General features: G+C 42.1%; 1 protein-coding gene across 3 annotated transcripts; it reads left to right on the top strand.

Moving 5' to 3' along the window:
- Positions 1-8,126: 8,126 nt before the first annotated feature.
- Positions 8,127-16,357, top strand: tcf15 (transcription factor 15). Of its 3 annotated transcripts, none has more exons than XR_009119834.1 (4): positions 8,127-11,300; positions 13,128-13,823; positions 14,070-14,283; positions 16,257-16,357. XR_009119834.1 is itself a non-coding variant. In XM_058052387.1 (4 exons), exons 3-4 carry the CDS (start codon positions 13,341-13,343, stop codon positions 14,124-14,126), a joined length of 540 nt encoding a protein of 179 aa, XP_057908370.1. In that variant the 5' UTR covers positions 8,127-10,249; positions 11,242-11,300; positions 13,128-13,340; the 3' UTR covers positions 14,127-14,343. The 3 variants fall into 3 exon arrangements, 2 of the variants coding, with proteins under 2 accessions (XP_057908370.1, XP_057908369.1); XM_058052387.1 differs by lacking the exon at positions 16,257-16,357 and having other exon boundaries at positions 8,127-10,249; positions 11,242-11,300; positions 14,070-14,343; XM_058052386.1 differs by lacking the exon at positions 16,257-16,357 and having other exon boundaries at positions 14,070-14,343.
- The last annotated feature ends 372 nt before the right edge of the window (positions 16,358-16,729 follow it).

The raw sequence follows: 16,729 nt of genomic DNA, 5'->3' as shown, positions 1-16,729 counted from the left end.
AACCTTCACAAGGGTCGTGGGCATGCTGGAGCCTATCCCAGCTGTCTTCAGACGAGAGGCGGGGTACACCCTGGATTGGTCGCCAGCCAATCACAGGGCACATATAGACAAACAACCATTCACACTCACATTCATACCTATGGACAATTTGGAGTCGCTAATTAACCTAGCATGTTTTTGGAATGTGGGAGGAAACCGGAGTACCCGGAGAAAACCCACACATGCACGGGAGAACATGCAAACTCCACACAGAAATGGCCGAGGGTGGAATCGAACCCGGGTTTCCCAGCTGTGTAGCCTGCGCACTAACCACTTGAACACCGTGCAGCCCAACATAACTATTTATTGACCATAAATGCTTGTTCATGACCTTCTCTAAAGAATCGAATCCAGGTTGAAACGGATCTCCTGACTGTGTGGCCTGCGGTGCGGCCCCCAGAAATATCCATGTTAGGTTAATTATGTGAATGTGAGTTTCTATAATGGTCGAGTGGTTAGCGCGCAGACCTCACAGCTAGGAGACCAAGGGTTCAATTCCACCCTCGGCCATCTCTGTGTGGAGTTTGCATGTTCTCCCCGTGCATGCGTGGGTTTTCTCCGGGTACTCCGGTTTCCTCCCACATTCCAAAAACAGCTGGGATAGGCTCCAGCACCCCCGCAACCCTCGTGAGGAAAAAGCGGTTGAAAATGAATGAATGAATGAGTTGTAGAATGAGTGGTAAGCAAGAGACCCCGGTTCGATTCCGCCCTCAGGCATCTCTGCGTGGAGTTTGCACGTTCTTCCCGTTTCTCCGGGTACTCCGGTTTCCTCCGACATTCCAAAAACATGCTAGGTTAATTGGCGACTCTATATGTGCCCTGTGATTGGCTGGCGACCAGTCCAGGGTGTACCTCGCCTTTTGCCCAAAGGCAGCTGGGATAGGCTCCAGCACTCCCCGCGACCATCGTGAGGAAAAGCGGTAGAAAATGAATGAATGAACGAGTTTGTATAATTGACTGACAACCAGTCCAGGGTGTACCCCGCACTCGCCAGAAGAAAGCTGGGATAGGCTCCAGCATGCCCGTGACTCACGTGAGGATAAGTGGTAGAAAATGAATGAATGAATGAGTTGGTTAGTATAGAATTACTGCACCATTACAATTTCCCCTTCATGAGACCACTTTTTCAGTGGTGAGGTGAAGAGTGGATTTTACTTCAAGGCAAGGAAGACCATTACCAAACACAGATCCCATTCCAGAGGGAGATGGCGTTGTGGCAGAAATAAATTTAAAGACAAGTTCATCCAGCCAGAGCTATAAAACAATCCACATCACTGAACAAATCAGCCTCACCTTGGACAACAACAACAGCAGCAGCAGCATCCGCGGCTGCTAAACGCTGTCGTTGAGTTCACACACAATCATCCATCACAGAGCCGCAGTATGATAACTGAAAACCACCGTCAGAATTATTATCACTTTAAAAGCACGTCAGTGTGAAAAGAAAGGTAAAAGACGGTATAAATAAATATAGCCCCGTTTCTGGCAGGTAATTTTCTTCAGCTGTGACAATCCCGCGAGGACTGAAAATCTAATATTAACAGCAAATCATTACGTGGGAAGTGTTCATGCATGACCCGAGGCTGCACCTGTGTGACTAACTCAATTGAAGTAAATAAGAGATGTTAGCAAATAGAACACACTCCGCTTTGACAGCAAAGGGTCGCGCAGAGTGTAGTGGGACTCTGATGATTTACATGTCTATATGCCTTGACTGACAGGCGCTCTTCGTCTCTTTCTTTTAACTGGGTAAAGTCTGTATATGCTGCATTGTGACTGACACTGAAGGAATGGCTCATATTCATGTTGAATAAACTACTCAAATACCCAGGGGTGAAGTGTCATATACATATTTACTATATTTACTTAGACTCCAGTCTTTACAACATACTTTGTGTAATTGATGTTTTCAAGTAATAAGGCGAATAGCTCCTTAAAAAGTTGAAACATGATACGCTTTGTTCTGTTTTAGCCTGTAAATATATATAATATACTGATACCACGGTTAACGATTTGACTATATATAGCGCTCTTTCATGTTGGAACTGATTCCCATGTGACCAATTAATCGGCATAAAAGGCGCCACCGTTGTAGTTCAAAGTATTTGTAAAAATTCTATGTAACGACCTGCCTCTCCTGTCCAAGAAATCATTTTTAATTGTCTCATTATAAGACACTGTAGCTTACAGTGTGTGTTGGACACAACAATTGTTGTGTTTATACAGATCTTTTTGAAGATCTACCTGTGCAAAGACGCAACCCCAGATGTCCTGTTTTTGTAACTGCGCAACCCGCACGTCTCTTTGAAATCCCTGCAATAGAATGAAGCGCTTTGAAGCCGTACGGCGTATCGTGCAACTAAATAAAACCAAAATAGATAGTAAAAAAAATAGTTACAGGATGCGGGGTTTAGTGGCTTTTCACTTGATCATGAGAACATCTGTATTCCTCAGGATGAAGTTACAAATAAGGCTCTGGACAGGATGAACAGTATGTTACGAATTCATGCCTTGGCTCTATAAAACATCTGCAGTACATCCAGAATGCTGCTCGAGTCCTGACTAGAACCAAGAACCATGAACATATAGTCCAGTACTCACTTTTTATCATTATGTTCTGCAAAGCACTGTTGTGTACAAATTGGGCTCTATAAATAGACTTGTTTTTCCATACCATACCAACCGTCTACATGCTATCACTCTTCCTGAAAATTGTGGCGAATTAATAAAAATTTGTAAAGCAGAGCTAGTAGAGTGCTTGGTTGGTTCAATTCCCAATTTGATCTCAAAACTCCCAATTTACTCTTACTTTCCTTCTAAGTTTTAACATATTTCCACAGCATTTCAGTCAAGCTTCAGCTTCCGAACGACTCCTGTGTTCATTCTAAATTTTGATTGTTATACCTTTTCTCTGTGTTTCATCCATCCATCAATCAATACATTATCTGTACCGCATGCTGGAGCCTATCCCATTTAAGCGTTTCAGTTTCGCTTCAGCTTTTAAAAATTCACACGCAATGTTTGCTGACATTGCATAGTCTAGTTATTTAAGCCAAAACCAACATTAAAGGTGTTATGATGATGTCACAATAAAACAAATGTATGTATTGTTTAGAATCCTCATTTTAATGACTGTGATTTTCTGGTGAGTGTTTGACCTGATCCCTCATATTTTCTTCTACATCTGTGAGCATCTTTCAAATGACGATCTGCCTGCTGTATAATTGTTGTTTTCCTTCCAAGGCGGGAGCAAACATCCACGTCGTCCCTCCCATTGATGTGTGTATGATTTTTATCACTTTACTGCCCACCAGAGAATGAAAAGGCAGACCACCCCTGACCAAGTCATCCAATCAAACATTCAACACCTGACCTTGGAGCTTTTTAAAAGAGTAGGTAGGTACTAGGTCCCTTTTTAATGATTGCTTATGATTGTTTATGATTGTTTGAGGCCGTGGCTGCAAAGCAATGGATTTCCAGCAGGGGGCGGCAAAACTCTGCCATCAATGCTTCCATTTTTACCATTTAATGGTATATTATATGTGTGATAGTTTAGTAGTTTAGAAGCACCATTATTAGTAGTATTCAAGTCACATTCAGTAGTCATTCTTAGCTGCTATAAAGAAGATTGTAAAGCCAGTGTGTTCATATTGGAGAGTTTTCAGCAGTACATGTTATTATGCATATTACAGCTCTGATAAAGCTCCACTTGAAGTAGAAAGTGAAATAGTGCTATCATTTCTGATGTAATAGTACAATGCAAATACATCATATTATCAAGAACATAACTTTTTTCATTCATTCATTAATTTTCTACTGCTTATCCTCATAAGGGTCGCGGGGGTGCTGGAGCCTATCCCAGCTGTCTACATTCATACCTATGGACAATTTGGAGTCGCCAATTAACCTAGCATGTTTTTGGAATGTGGGAGGAAACCGGAGTACCTGGAGAAAACTGGGGAGTACATGCAAACTCCACACAGAGATGGCTGAGGGTGGAATTGAACTCTGGTCTCCTCACTGTGTGGCCTGCACGCTAACCACTCTTACACCATGCAGCCCAACATAACTATTTATTGACCATAAATGCTTGTTCATGACCTTCTCTAACAGTGACTACAACATAGCAGAAAGGTCCTTCAAGCTGTAGGTGCAATTTTTAAAATGTTTACTCATTATCTTGATTACCCAGTATGAACTAAAAAAATCAAAAGTCGTCAGTGCCTCACCGGCAATGAACTTCACATGTCACAGTTTTCCAGTTGAGGCATTCTTTGTACAAATGAATTCCACTTCAATCATCCCAAACAATACTATTCAATGTTGGGTATTCTCAAAGCAAAGCAATATCATACATTCAGACAGACACCAAGAGCAATCCTTTGCCTTGGAGGAGAGAACCGTTTAAGGAGTACTATTGATGAGCTCCCTTTGTGGCTATTGAGGAAATTAAGGGAGACCAAACCCGAAAAGGCTCAACATTTCCCCTTCAATTTGTTGAGTGTGAGATTTCCTTCCTGTAGCTCTCACTGTCTGGAAGTAACCAAATCCTCAAAGGCCTTTTGACATGCAACACCGACATTAAAAAAAAAAAAAAAAAAGACACGCACCTGTTGTTTTGGGGAGGCGTTGGCATGGGTGGCTCTCTGTGCTTTATCTTTGAGGATTTAAGGAGATGGAGGATAATTTTTAAGTGTAAAATGCATTGTTTCCATGTAAATGTTTGTCTTTTCATTAATGCTTGCGTGCACAGTCCTTGGATAGTTGAATATTACATTGTTTAATTACTTTTTATACTTGTATGTCAGTTAAGAACGAGTTTCCTTCCACTAGGCCTGTCACGATAATGCATATATCAATTAATTGAACGATTTAAAAAAACAGGCATATAAGTGTATCTATTAGTCTCTCTGGATGACAAGAGGTTCCACTCTGCACGTGTCTGTGTACATTGGCTCTATATGAAATGAACACAGAAGAGAGTGAACATCCTCTCAGCTATTAAGCATCTTTGTGTCAGTAGCGAGGCTACAGGATTGCTAGCAAGTTAGCTAGCAGACGCGAATATGAATGAAGGCACAAAGGCGATAGTTTGTAAGCCGAATGCCACAATGTGGCTGCGCAGCTAAGAAATTAACACTAATTGCGGATTTTGATCGGTAAATATTAAAGGAAAAAGCACAAAACGGTGCGCGTTGACAGTCTGTGATGCAGTGTTTTTTTTCTGAAAAGAGACTTCCTGTTTCCCAGAGTGCTTTGCGGTACTGTTTTGTAAACGATCTAATATTTAATAGCACAGTTTTCGACCAGCAGAATGTGTTATGGTAGAATGGTAGTTCTAATTGATAATATTAATTGAATAATTGTGCTCATATAAAGTATTTTAAATGTCAATTATTGCACTAATAACTTTAAACCTAAATCATTTTTTTCTCCATCTCTACCTAACCTCTTGGATATTGGATCTGTTTGTGGTTTCCTGTCCTTACATTGATAATTGACAAATCCAGGTGTTTCCACCCTCTTTGGGAAACCAACGCTTAAGTGAAGTTGAAAAATAGTTTTTCATCGAGCAGCACACTGGTTTGTTCCACTGTCAGAGGCATTCGTTTGTCTTACGTGTTCACAGTCCACAGTGATTTCTCACCGCTTCCTATCCGGAACTAAAACCGACTGCTGGTGTCTGCAGGCGTGTAATTTGTGCCAGATTTGCAATGCAGTGTCCACTGGCTGACTCCGCTGCACAGACACGCATCATGCATGAGCTTTCACCTCTGTTTGTCCCCCACGGAAATATTCATTCAGCTGTATTTCACTCAAGCTTAAAACCCTGTAAAGTGTCTCTATCTATGGGCTCCCAATTGTTGTAAACACGTTCTAACGTCATATCTCATCTTCAAAACGTCAGTAGAAAGAACTGTAAAACATAAACGTAGGTTGCTGGACACAGAAAATGTACTATGGTGACGGACATCCTCAGCGGAGATATGGTGAGTAGTACCGTTTTGAATAACATAGTGATGTTTTCAATATGTTGCCTTGACTACGGCTGTATTGTCATTTGCATAATAATTTTAATTAATTCCTTAGGGTTAGGGTCACGGGTAGGCTGGAGTCTATCCCAGCTGTCTTCGAGCAAGAGACCTGCACTGGTCATGTTAGCTGATCGCAGATTTTTAAATGTATATATAGTCATTCATTCATTAATTCATTAATTTTCTACCGCTTTTTCCTCACGATGGTCACGGGGGTGCTGGAGCCTATCCCAGCTGTCTTCAAGCAAGAGACCTGCACTGGTCATATTAGCCAATCGCAGATTTTTAAATGGATACATATTCATTCATTCATTCATTCATTTTCTACCGCTTTTTCCTCACGAGGGTCACAGGGGTGCTGGAGCCTATCCCAGCTGTCTTCGAGCAAGAGACCTGCACTGGTCATATTACCCAATCGCAGATTTTTAAATGTATACATATTCATTCATTCATTTTCTACCGCTTTTTCCTCACGAGGGTCACGGGGGTGCTGGAGCCTATCCCAGCTGTCTTCGAGCAAGAGACCTGCACTGGTCATATTAGCCAATCACAGATTTTTAAATGTATATATATATATTTTTAAATTAAATAATGGCCAGGCACGGCGTTCAGCACACAGCCCTCACAGCTAGGAGACCCGAGTTCGATTCCACGCTTGGGCATCTCTGTGTGGAGTTTGCATGTTCTCCGGTTTCCTCCTACATTCCAAAAACATGCTAGGTTAATTGGCGACTCCAAATTGTCCATAGGTATGAATGTGAGTGTGAATGGTTGTTTGTCTATATGTGCCCTGTGATTGGCTGGCGACCAGTCCAGGGTGTACCCCGCCTCTCGCCCGAAGACAGCTGGGATAGGCTCCAGCAACCCCTGCGACCCTTGTGAGGAAAAAGCGGTAGAAAATGAATGAATGAATGAGTTGTAGGATGAGTGGTTAGCAAGAGACCCAGGTTCAATTCCGCCCTCAGGCATCTCCGCGTGGAGTTTGCATGTTCTCCCCGTTTCTCCGGAGTTCAAATCCCTCTGAGTTCAGTTTTTAGTGTACAACATTTAAAACCGAGCTGACTGTTTTGGAACGGCCTGACCGATTTCAACACTTCTAGCTATTACTCAAGTATTTACAGTAGCGGTATGGGATGCAAGAGAATGCAATAACCAGCTGCCTCGGCTATTCCATGATGCAAGATTGTCAGCGGCGTAGGAAAAACTGTGTGAGCGAGTCAGCTAAGTCAACACCCACGGCTCCTCCGCAATGCTACAAAAATGCAACAAACTTCAGCTCAATACCACAGCGAGAAGACTGGGCACTTCGATCCAACTGCCGACTTTTTGTGGGAACAAGTAGCGAGGCCAATAGGATGTCACTTAAAAAGTGAGAGAACATGTTCCTCTTTGTTCTGTGACTCAGACAGATCATCAATAAGGACTCAGTGGGTGGCAAATCCAGGCGGCTTCGGCCTCATCACTGAGGATAAATGGATAGACTCTCTCTCTCTCTCTGATGAGCTCGATAACAGTTCACTGCTCCATAGAAAAGAGCTTCTTAGAACTTGTCTTCTGTTCAAAGTAAACTATCTTCAAGTAAATCTGCCACATTTAATGCAGACCGAAATTAGATGTTAAGAACCTTGACTGTGGGACCTCTAAACTTGAGGGCCTCTTCAGATATATTCATTCATTCATTTTCTACTGCTTATCCTCAAAAAGGTCGCGGGGGTGCTGGAGCCTATCCCAGCTGTCTTCAGGGCGAGAGGTGGGGTACACCCTGGACTGGTGGCCAGCCAATCACAGGGCACATATTGACAAACAATCATTCACACTCACATTCATACCTATGGACAATTTGGAGTCGCCAATTAACCTAGCATGTTTTTGGAATGTGGGAGGAGAACATGCAAACTCCACGTAGAAATGCCTGAGGGCGGAATCAAACCCGGGTCTCTTAGCTGCGTGGCCTGCGTGCTAACCACTCATCCTACAACTACAACTACAACTGTTTTTAGAATGTGGGAGGAAACCGGAGTACCCGGAGAAAACCCACGCATTCACGGGGAGAACATGCAAACTCCACACAGAGATGGACGAGGGTGGAATTGGGGTCTCCTAGCTGTGAGGCTTGCATGCTAACCACTCGGTCGCAGTGCCGCCTAAAAGGGGACCTATTATACAAATTTTCGGACTTAGACACAATAGTCCGCACAGAAAGCTTTCTAGATCTTCCAGACTCTGCACCTCTTCCAGCAGTGTTTCCTTGAATTTCCTGCCTCCCACCCACCCAGATTCATCGTGCTGCTGAAAGAATTGTTTGTCACTAAACTGGATGGTTGGGAGGAGTTGCTCTCAGAGAAGGTTGTAGTACCAGTCGTTACCCATGGCTGTGCTCTTTGGCAAAACAGTGAGTGAGTCTCAGAAAAAGCAACCAGGCCTGCTGACTGACCTCCGCTGAGGATGTAGTTGGACGGTGGAAGGAATTCTTTGAGGCCCTTCTCAATCTCACTGACATACCTTCCATGGAGCAAGCAGAGTCCGAGGATACGTATGCAAAACAGTTCCAGGGATTATGTCTCACAGCTGGCCCCAGGAACGCCTCGGTGGCCGGGGACCAGGAAGTCTGGGCTTCCTTACTGAGATTGCTGCCCCTGCAAGCCGGATAAGCGGAGGAAAATGTAAATGTAAATGTAAAGAACAAGGGATTGGTTTTATAAATAGCAAGTAATTTGGGCTTCATGTGGATGTTTGCTATGTTTACTATGATTTCAACGTGTCCATGAATGCAGCGGCACCGATAAAAATCTTTTAAATCTCTTAATGCACAAATAATCATTCAAACGTACTTATTTTATGATATGATGCACACTGAGCAATAAACAATTTGACACTCTGTCTCCTTCCTGCTCTGATATCCATTTGACTGTGCTGTACTCCCATAGTCCGTGTTGCCACCTTTGCGACTTTTTCGCTACATCTGGCGACATGTTTTCGCAAAAGCGACTAGCGACAAATCTGGCGACTTCTTCTGGTGTTGTTGCGGAATTATCTGGTATTTGGCGAATTCAAGTAAAAACACGTATTGTACTACAGTTTCTGTTCTCACTGAGCAGCAGCAGGTGCTGGTGAGAGGTGAGGTACCCCGCCAACCCCCCAAACCGGTCACAAGTCATCAGTGCCCTATCAGCATCCGCAGCACGCAGAGAGCATAGCATAGTGGAGCGCTAAGCAGCCATGAAATTCCGCCGGTCTGGATCTTTCCCTGTTTTACAGAGCAGGATCTAAATCGTAAATGTTTCTTAATCTTAATTAAATTACTACTCATAAAACTAAAAAAAAATCCTGATGCCAAACAAGCATCTTGTTGAGTCTTTCTGGTGAAATTGAGTGCTCAGTATCCACTTTTCTGTCTGTGAATGACACTGAGACTAGCAATTAGCAAGGCGTCATGTTAGCTAGCTATTATCAATGCGCAGAAATCGCAGAAAGAAGTTTCGTTAATGTTTTAAATAGTCAAAATATGGCAAGATACTGCAACTATTACATGTTATCATTAGATTCATAACCAAAATAGGTGTATCCCAATGACAGTATTGTAAGCTAGCTGATATTAACTTGTTTCTTTGTGTTATAATGCACAGAAAAGGGTAAGAAACATGTGTTCATGTTTCACATAAGCATTGTGAATACTTATTTAGGATTGTTTTACACATGTAAAATTCTAATAACTACAAAAACTTGTTTTGTTACAGGTTTTGAGAGCCAACCACTGTTGACATCGTATAGCGGGGTGATGTAACGTCTGATTCCGCTTGCCATTTTGTTTGCTAGCTTACAGTATGTCAACAAGGAAGGATGTTTACTGATTTAAAAAATATATATTGAGAAAAGAGGTGGACTCACGCAGATCAGGATCTAAAACGTAAATGTTTCTTAATCTTAATGAAATTACTACTCATAAAACTCATTATTCAGACTCTGTCACTTACCTGTCAGTGTGTCTGAACGGGATAGGAGAACATTGTGTGATAAATTAAACAAGTAGGCTTAACCGCAAGTTAGAAGATGGAGGCTGGCGGCTAGTCTGAATTACGCTGTGGAGACTGAGTGGCGCTAGCCGAGCTAAAATACTTACAACAACACTTACGATGCTCGCTCTCATTGGGATGGCTTTGTCTTCCAGTCCTCCGGTAAAAAAATCCTGACGCCAAACGAGCATCTTGTTGAGTCTTTGTGGCGAAATTGAGTGCTCGATATCCACTTTTCTATCTGTGAATGACGCTGAGACTAGCGATTAGCGAGGTTGTCGTGTTAGCTAGCTAGTATCAATGCGCAGAGAAAAGAAGTTTCGGTAGTGTTTTAAATAGTCAAAATATGGCCAGATACTGCAACTATTACATGTTATCATTAGATTATGCCGCAAATAGTCACTTTTCTTACAACTTTTCTTATAACCAAAATAGGTGTATCCCAATGACAGCATTGTAAGCTAGCTGATATTAACTCGTTTGCGACTAGCGAGGTTGTCGTGTTAGCTAGCTAGTATCAATGCGCAGAGAAAATAAGTTTTGGTAGTGTTTTAAATAGTCAAAATATGGCCAGATACTGCAACTATTACATGTTATCATTAGATTATGCCGCAAATAGTCACTTTTCTTACAACTTTTCTTATAACCAAAATAGGTGTATCCCAATGACAGCATTGTAAGCTAGCTGTTATTAACTCGTTTCCTTGTGTTATAATGCACAGAAAAAGGTAAGAAAAATGTGTTCATGTTTCACATTAGCATTGTGAAAGCTTATTTAGGATTGTTTTACACATGTAAAATTATAATACCTACAAAAACTTGTTTTGTTACAGGTTTTGAGAGTAACTTCTGATTTTGTTTGCTAGCTTATAGTATGTCAACAAGGAAGGATGTTTTCTGATTTCAAAAATATATATTAAGAAAAGAAGTGGACTCACGCAGTGTATTAATAACATGACAAGATATGCGCCTTATTGTACGCTAACTGGAAAAAGAACACACACCGAGGCAACAAAATAGCGGGGTACATTTTTGACATTAGCCAAAAAACACACTGAGGCAGACACTCCCAGAGATTCCACTGTACTTAAAAATACCTGTGTAGTTAATTGTAAAGGTTTCATGACATTAACCCTTTATTCTCATTCTTCCAGGTCATTGTATTCTCAGGGCATTCAATCGATCGCAACAGGACTCGACAAACAAATTAAAGGTACATTAGCATCTTGGAATTGTGTTCCACTGTACTGTTTTCTTCCAACTTTTGCATCCCATTGGCCAAAGAGAGATTGTGTAGTGTATAAGCTGACAAGGCCTGGCAGCCCTAATTCACCCATTTGTCTCTGTGTTGTTTTCTTTTTGCACTCGGGGCCAAGCAAGCAAATAAATCCTTGCCATTCCAGGATCATCTGTTCACTGTTTGTTTACTCACACTTAGCTTTCTCCTTCTGTGTGACCCGTGGACCCCGTCAGTTTGAGCCACGGCCAGCTTTTATAAGGCCATATACAAATAAATCACTACATTTGTTCTGATAATTGTACTTTGAGATTTGAAATAATAATATTCAAAGCCAATTAAAAGGTTGATAGTTGGATGTATAAAATAAACTGTATGTGTGTGCTTGGAGCCAACGTAAACACAAAGCACAGTGGGTGGGAGCTGCATAAACATACTGGCTAACACACGTTTGTAAACCTGTAAGAGTACACATGATAATACAGCTTGATAAAACATTTGCAAAATCATACAAAAATGATGTCCAATGAGATCCTATAGAAACACTGCATCTGCATGAACAATTTTACATAGCAAATGACAATCCTTATGTGTTAAATAAATAAAATGTGAAATATAATGCCATTGTGAGGACGCTTAGTTAGACTACACTGCATCCATTTAGCAAATTTAACTCACCCAGTGTGTCATAATAAATTATAATCATTGCATTATGATAATGGTAATGATTTTATTTCATTTGAACATGCATCAGATTACAATTGAATGCATCACATCATCAGTTCCCAGTCCCACATGTCCAAAAGGAGTAGGAAGAAGCAAAGCTTATTAAATCCTACCCCTCCATCTGGTACTTTTACAATCAGTAACTGTTACATTTGTTCACTTCCTGCTTTCCTAATATAGTTTTTTTTTTTTAAATAATGCACCACGTACCGAAGTAGGAGGTGATATGAGCATCCAATGACATAATGGTTACCATAGTAAGTGTCAATATAGTGATATATATAGCACATCATGACTGGTTCAAGACTCTTCATCCTTGTATTTAGCAAACATCAACTGCTTGTATTGTTTCTTGAATTGGCTCATCGTTGTGCATTGTTTGATTTCCTTACTCAATCCATTCCATAGTTTGATTCCACATACTGAAATGCTATGGCTAGCATAACGTAGTCCTAGCATAGAAGTGTTTCAAATGTACTTCTTCCCTGAGATCATATTTCTCCTCTCTTGTAGAGAAATATTGGATGACATTTTTAGCTAGTTAGTTATTTTTAGCCTTATGCATTATTTTAGCTGTTTGTGATTTTAAAAATAAGGAGTTAGTATGTTCTCTGTAGGCGGCATTATGAATTATCCTTACTGACCTTTTTTGCAGTGAGTGCAGTTTAGTGAGTGAAGATTGCTTTTATAGTTATTACCTCATATTCCCACACAATAAATAAGATATGGTAGAACCAGAGAGCAACAAAGAGTGTGATAAATAATAATAATAATAATAAATAAAGAATATTGAAATATTTCTGGCCACCTTATGTTGTATATTTGTAATATGAGGTTTCCAGCTCATATTTTCATCTATTGTGATCCCTATTAAATTACAAATGTGTATATTCTCATATAATAAAACACAATCGGAAGACATTCATAACAGAATTGTAAGAACTCTTAACTTCTGATCTGAAATGATGTGAATGAATGATGAGCAGGTTCTTAATCTTAGCATAAATATGAATTCATGCATTGCATTGGCCGTTATTAATCATGCACATGTGTGGTGTTTTTATTTGTTTAATGCAGCGTTATACAGCAAGATGAAAACAAATGTAAACAACACTGCAGGTCACTGCCTGCAGCTCCTCCCATGCAGCCCAAGGACCCCGGAGCCAATCTCTCATGCAGGCCACACCGCAGCGAGCACTTCAAAGTCATGTTCCTCTTGTAGCCTCCAGCTGCTGACATGCGGCTCTGCTGTGACCGATAAAATTTGACAATTTGTAGCAAAGCCCAATCATGACCTTCGCCATGCTGCGACCGGTGTCCGCGCACTTCTATTCCGACCTCAGCATCACGTCCGAGGATGACGAGAACCGCAGCGAGAGCGACGACGGTTCGGACCGGCTCTGCTGCGGTGCTGCTGCCGGGAAACGCGGGAGGATGGCGCGCAAAGTGGAGGGCGAATCCGTTGCGGTTGTGATGAAGCAGCGGAGCGCCGCCAACGCCAGGGAACGCGGCCGGACTCAGAGTGTCAACACCGCCTTCACGGCACTAAGGACCCTCATCCCTACCGAGCCGGTGGACAGAAAGCTGTCCAAGATCGAGACCCTGCGCTTGGCTTCCAGTTACATTTCCCACCTGGCCAATGTACTTCTTCTCGGGGACGGCTGCGAGGATGGACAGCCGTGCCTGGATGTGGTGCATGCTCAGGCTGCAGAGAAGGGAAGCAAGCAGCCGAGGACCATCTGCACTTTCTGCTTGAGCAACCAGAGAAAAGGGGTAAGAAATCATGTACTAAAAAAAAATTGTTCTTATTTTTCATCTGAATTTGGGTGTGCAAACAGCAAATCCATTTGCATTGTATTCATATCATCATTGAACTCTTGCATTTCAATATGGTGTCTAAATTTCATTTGAATACAGCTTTGTTTACAGACAAATAAATATAAATACCACCAAAAATTCCATAACCGAGTATAAGTATGTCTCCGCTTGATGATGACTGATGCATCTTCTCCGATACAGGATGCCGGTGACTGTTTGAAGATGCGCAGACTGGGCCCACTGCGACTTCGACGCTGACCAAAAAACCACCAATGGAGGATTAAGAACCCGAAAAAAAAAAAAAAAACCCTCAAAAGACTTTCTCAGGGAAGACTCAGACCTGTTGTTAGAGCACACATACATGCTGGATCCCGCGGTGGAGCCAAAACAATATTTATATACGTGACCGAGAAATGTAAGCATAAGCCACTCAAAGATGCAGTGCGTTTGTTTGAGTCTTATGAGTGTAGTATGATTTTTTTGTTTGCTAAAAGTTAAAAATAAAGTTTATTTTATAAAAAAAAATATGCTTATTGAGTTTGTTTAAGTTATGGGAGGTATATATTGTCTTTATATATTGTTTTCATTTAAATACACATAAAGACAACAGTAGTTTGGGGTTTATGGAGCCGGTAAGAACTACAGCAAAAGTTTCCGGTGTGAGTGAGTGGTTAGTGTATTTTTTTTTTTTTTTGGGAATCTCACAATTGGTGTTTTTTTGAAGTCTGCTATCGATTAGTCACGGCAAATAGTAGCCCACACTCTGCTCGAAGCCCCAAACACAGCTGTTGGTATGCCAGAGGGATAAATCACTGCCATGGGCCCAACGGATAGGGGAGAGATGGGGTGAGAGTTCAGAGGTCATGACAGGAAATAGAAGTAAAAGCCTGTTTGTTGTCTGCTGCAATTGATGCAAAAAAACAATGAAAGTGTATGCTGCATCTCATGTTTGTGATGCGTTACCTCACTTTGTCTATAAGTTAGCTATGAAGCTACATATACAGTACTGTGCTGTGTTAATTGCCTTTTTCACAAAAGATACAAAACACAACTTTTAATGTAAAGGGTGAATACAGGAGTTGCAAATAATTAAATGTCGGTGCTTGAACATTGTCCATAAATCAACAATTAGCCTCAACAATGAACAGATGGGTACACATAGAGCAGCGTATTACATTCATTGCTGAAATCTAATTAGGTTTAATCTCATTAAGGTCGCGGGGGTATGATGGATCCTATCCCAGCTGACTACCGGTGAGAGGCGGGGTACACCCTGGAATGGTCGCCAGCCAATCACAGGGCACATATACACAAACAACCATTCACACTCACATTCATACCTATGGACAATTTGGAGTGGCCAATTAACCTAGCATGTTTTTGGAATGTGGGAGGAAACCGGAGTACCCGGAGAAAACCCACGCATGCACGGGGAGAACATGCAAACTCCACACAGAGATGGCCGAGGGTGGAATTGAACCCTGGTCTCGCCAACCAATCGCAGGGCTTCTCTCATTTCATCATTCATTTATTTTCTACCGCTTTTCCACACAAGGGTCGCGGGGGTGCTGGAGCCTATCCCAGCTGTCTTCGGGCGAGAGGCGGGGTACACCCTGTGGACTGGTCGCCAGCCAATCACAGGGCACATATAGACAAACAACCATTCACACTCACATTCATACCTATGGACAATTTGGAGTCGCCAATTAACCTAGCATGTTTTGTACCCGGAGAAAACCCACGCATACACGGGGAGAACATGCAAACTCCACACAGAGATGGCCGAGGGTGGAATTGAACCCTGGTCTCCTAGCTGTGAGGTCTGCGCACTAACCGCCGTACCGCCCTGATTTCATCATTTTGTTTTTTATTGTTCCTACAAATCGACCGCCGTGCCTCATTTCATCGTTTTATTTTTTATTGTTTCTACTGCTGGGATAGGCTCCAGCACACCTGCAACCCTACTGAGGACTTAGCGGTACAGAAAATGGATTTCAACACCTGTTGATCATTGCATAATGTGTTGTTACGCATTCTTTGTGTGTATCTTTGTGTGGATTAGAAAATGGTGACAACTGAACACAGGAAGTGAACATTTTATTGGGAAAATATAAACAAATTATTGTAAATGTTAAACATGCCTGAAACAAATAAACAACACTGCACCAACTAAGGTCAGCTCTTCAAAAATATTACATGAAATTCTGCTGAGAAATAAACTATGCCCCCCCCCCACACGTGCAAGTTGAATGGAATGATCCCTGGTTTCTCAAGAGGCTGTAAGAAAAGTGACTATTTGCGGCACGCTGGGGGTCTAAAGACTAAACTAAGCCCTCCCTCCTTTGCCCAGTCAGGCTAACTGGAATTTGCTGTGTCCTCCATGTTCAGGGCCCCCCTCAAATGGCTCCCCGAGGCTCCCCCCCCCACCCGACAGGAAGATGTCACAGAGGCACAGGAAGGGAAAACAACGTGCAGCCGACCTCTCTGAGTAACCCTCTGTGCGGCGGGCTTTGGGTCAGCGCCAGTCTTGACATCATCCTGTGCTGGGACCCAGATGTACAGCTCTCTGGTGGGTCCATTCAGGACCGGCACCAAATAGCGAGCTGCAGCAAAGTCGGAAGGACGGTCTTTTACCGGATGACAGGTAACAAACGATCAGAGGAGATGGAGGATAGGATGTGTTTAACATGTCTGACAGGTGAGGATGTAGACCCACCTGGGGACCACTGTAGAACTTCATACTTTACTGCCTCACTTCCCTTTTCTCCACATCCTTAGACAGACATCCTTAGATCCCTAAAGAAACTTTGTGTAGTGATTTGATGATAAGTACAGTAAGTGACCGCAGCCTGAGTTTCAGG

Source organism: Doryrhamphus excisus, chromosome 16 (assembly GCF_030265055.1).
Source record: "Doryrhamphus excisus isolate RoL2022-K1 chromosome 16, RoL_Dexc_1.0, whole genome shotgun sequence".
In the NCBI taxonomy this organism is placed as follows: domain Eukaryota; kingdom Metazoa; phylum Chordata; class Actinopteri; order Syngnathiformes; family Syngnathidae; genus Doryrhamphus; species Doryrhamphus excisus.
This window is presented reverse-complemented; position numbering and strand designations above follow the sequence as displayed.

Coding starts and splice junctions, on each gene's coding strand:
- tcf15 (XM_058052387.1), top strand. CDS start 13,341: ATGACCTTCGCCATGCTGCGACCGGTGTCCGCGCACTTCTATTCCGAC. Junction 13,824..14,069: donor TGAGCAACCAGAGAAAAGGG/GTAAGAAATCAT, acceptor TCTCCGATACAG/GATGCCGGTGACTGTTTGAA.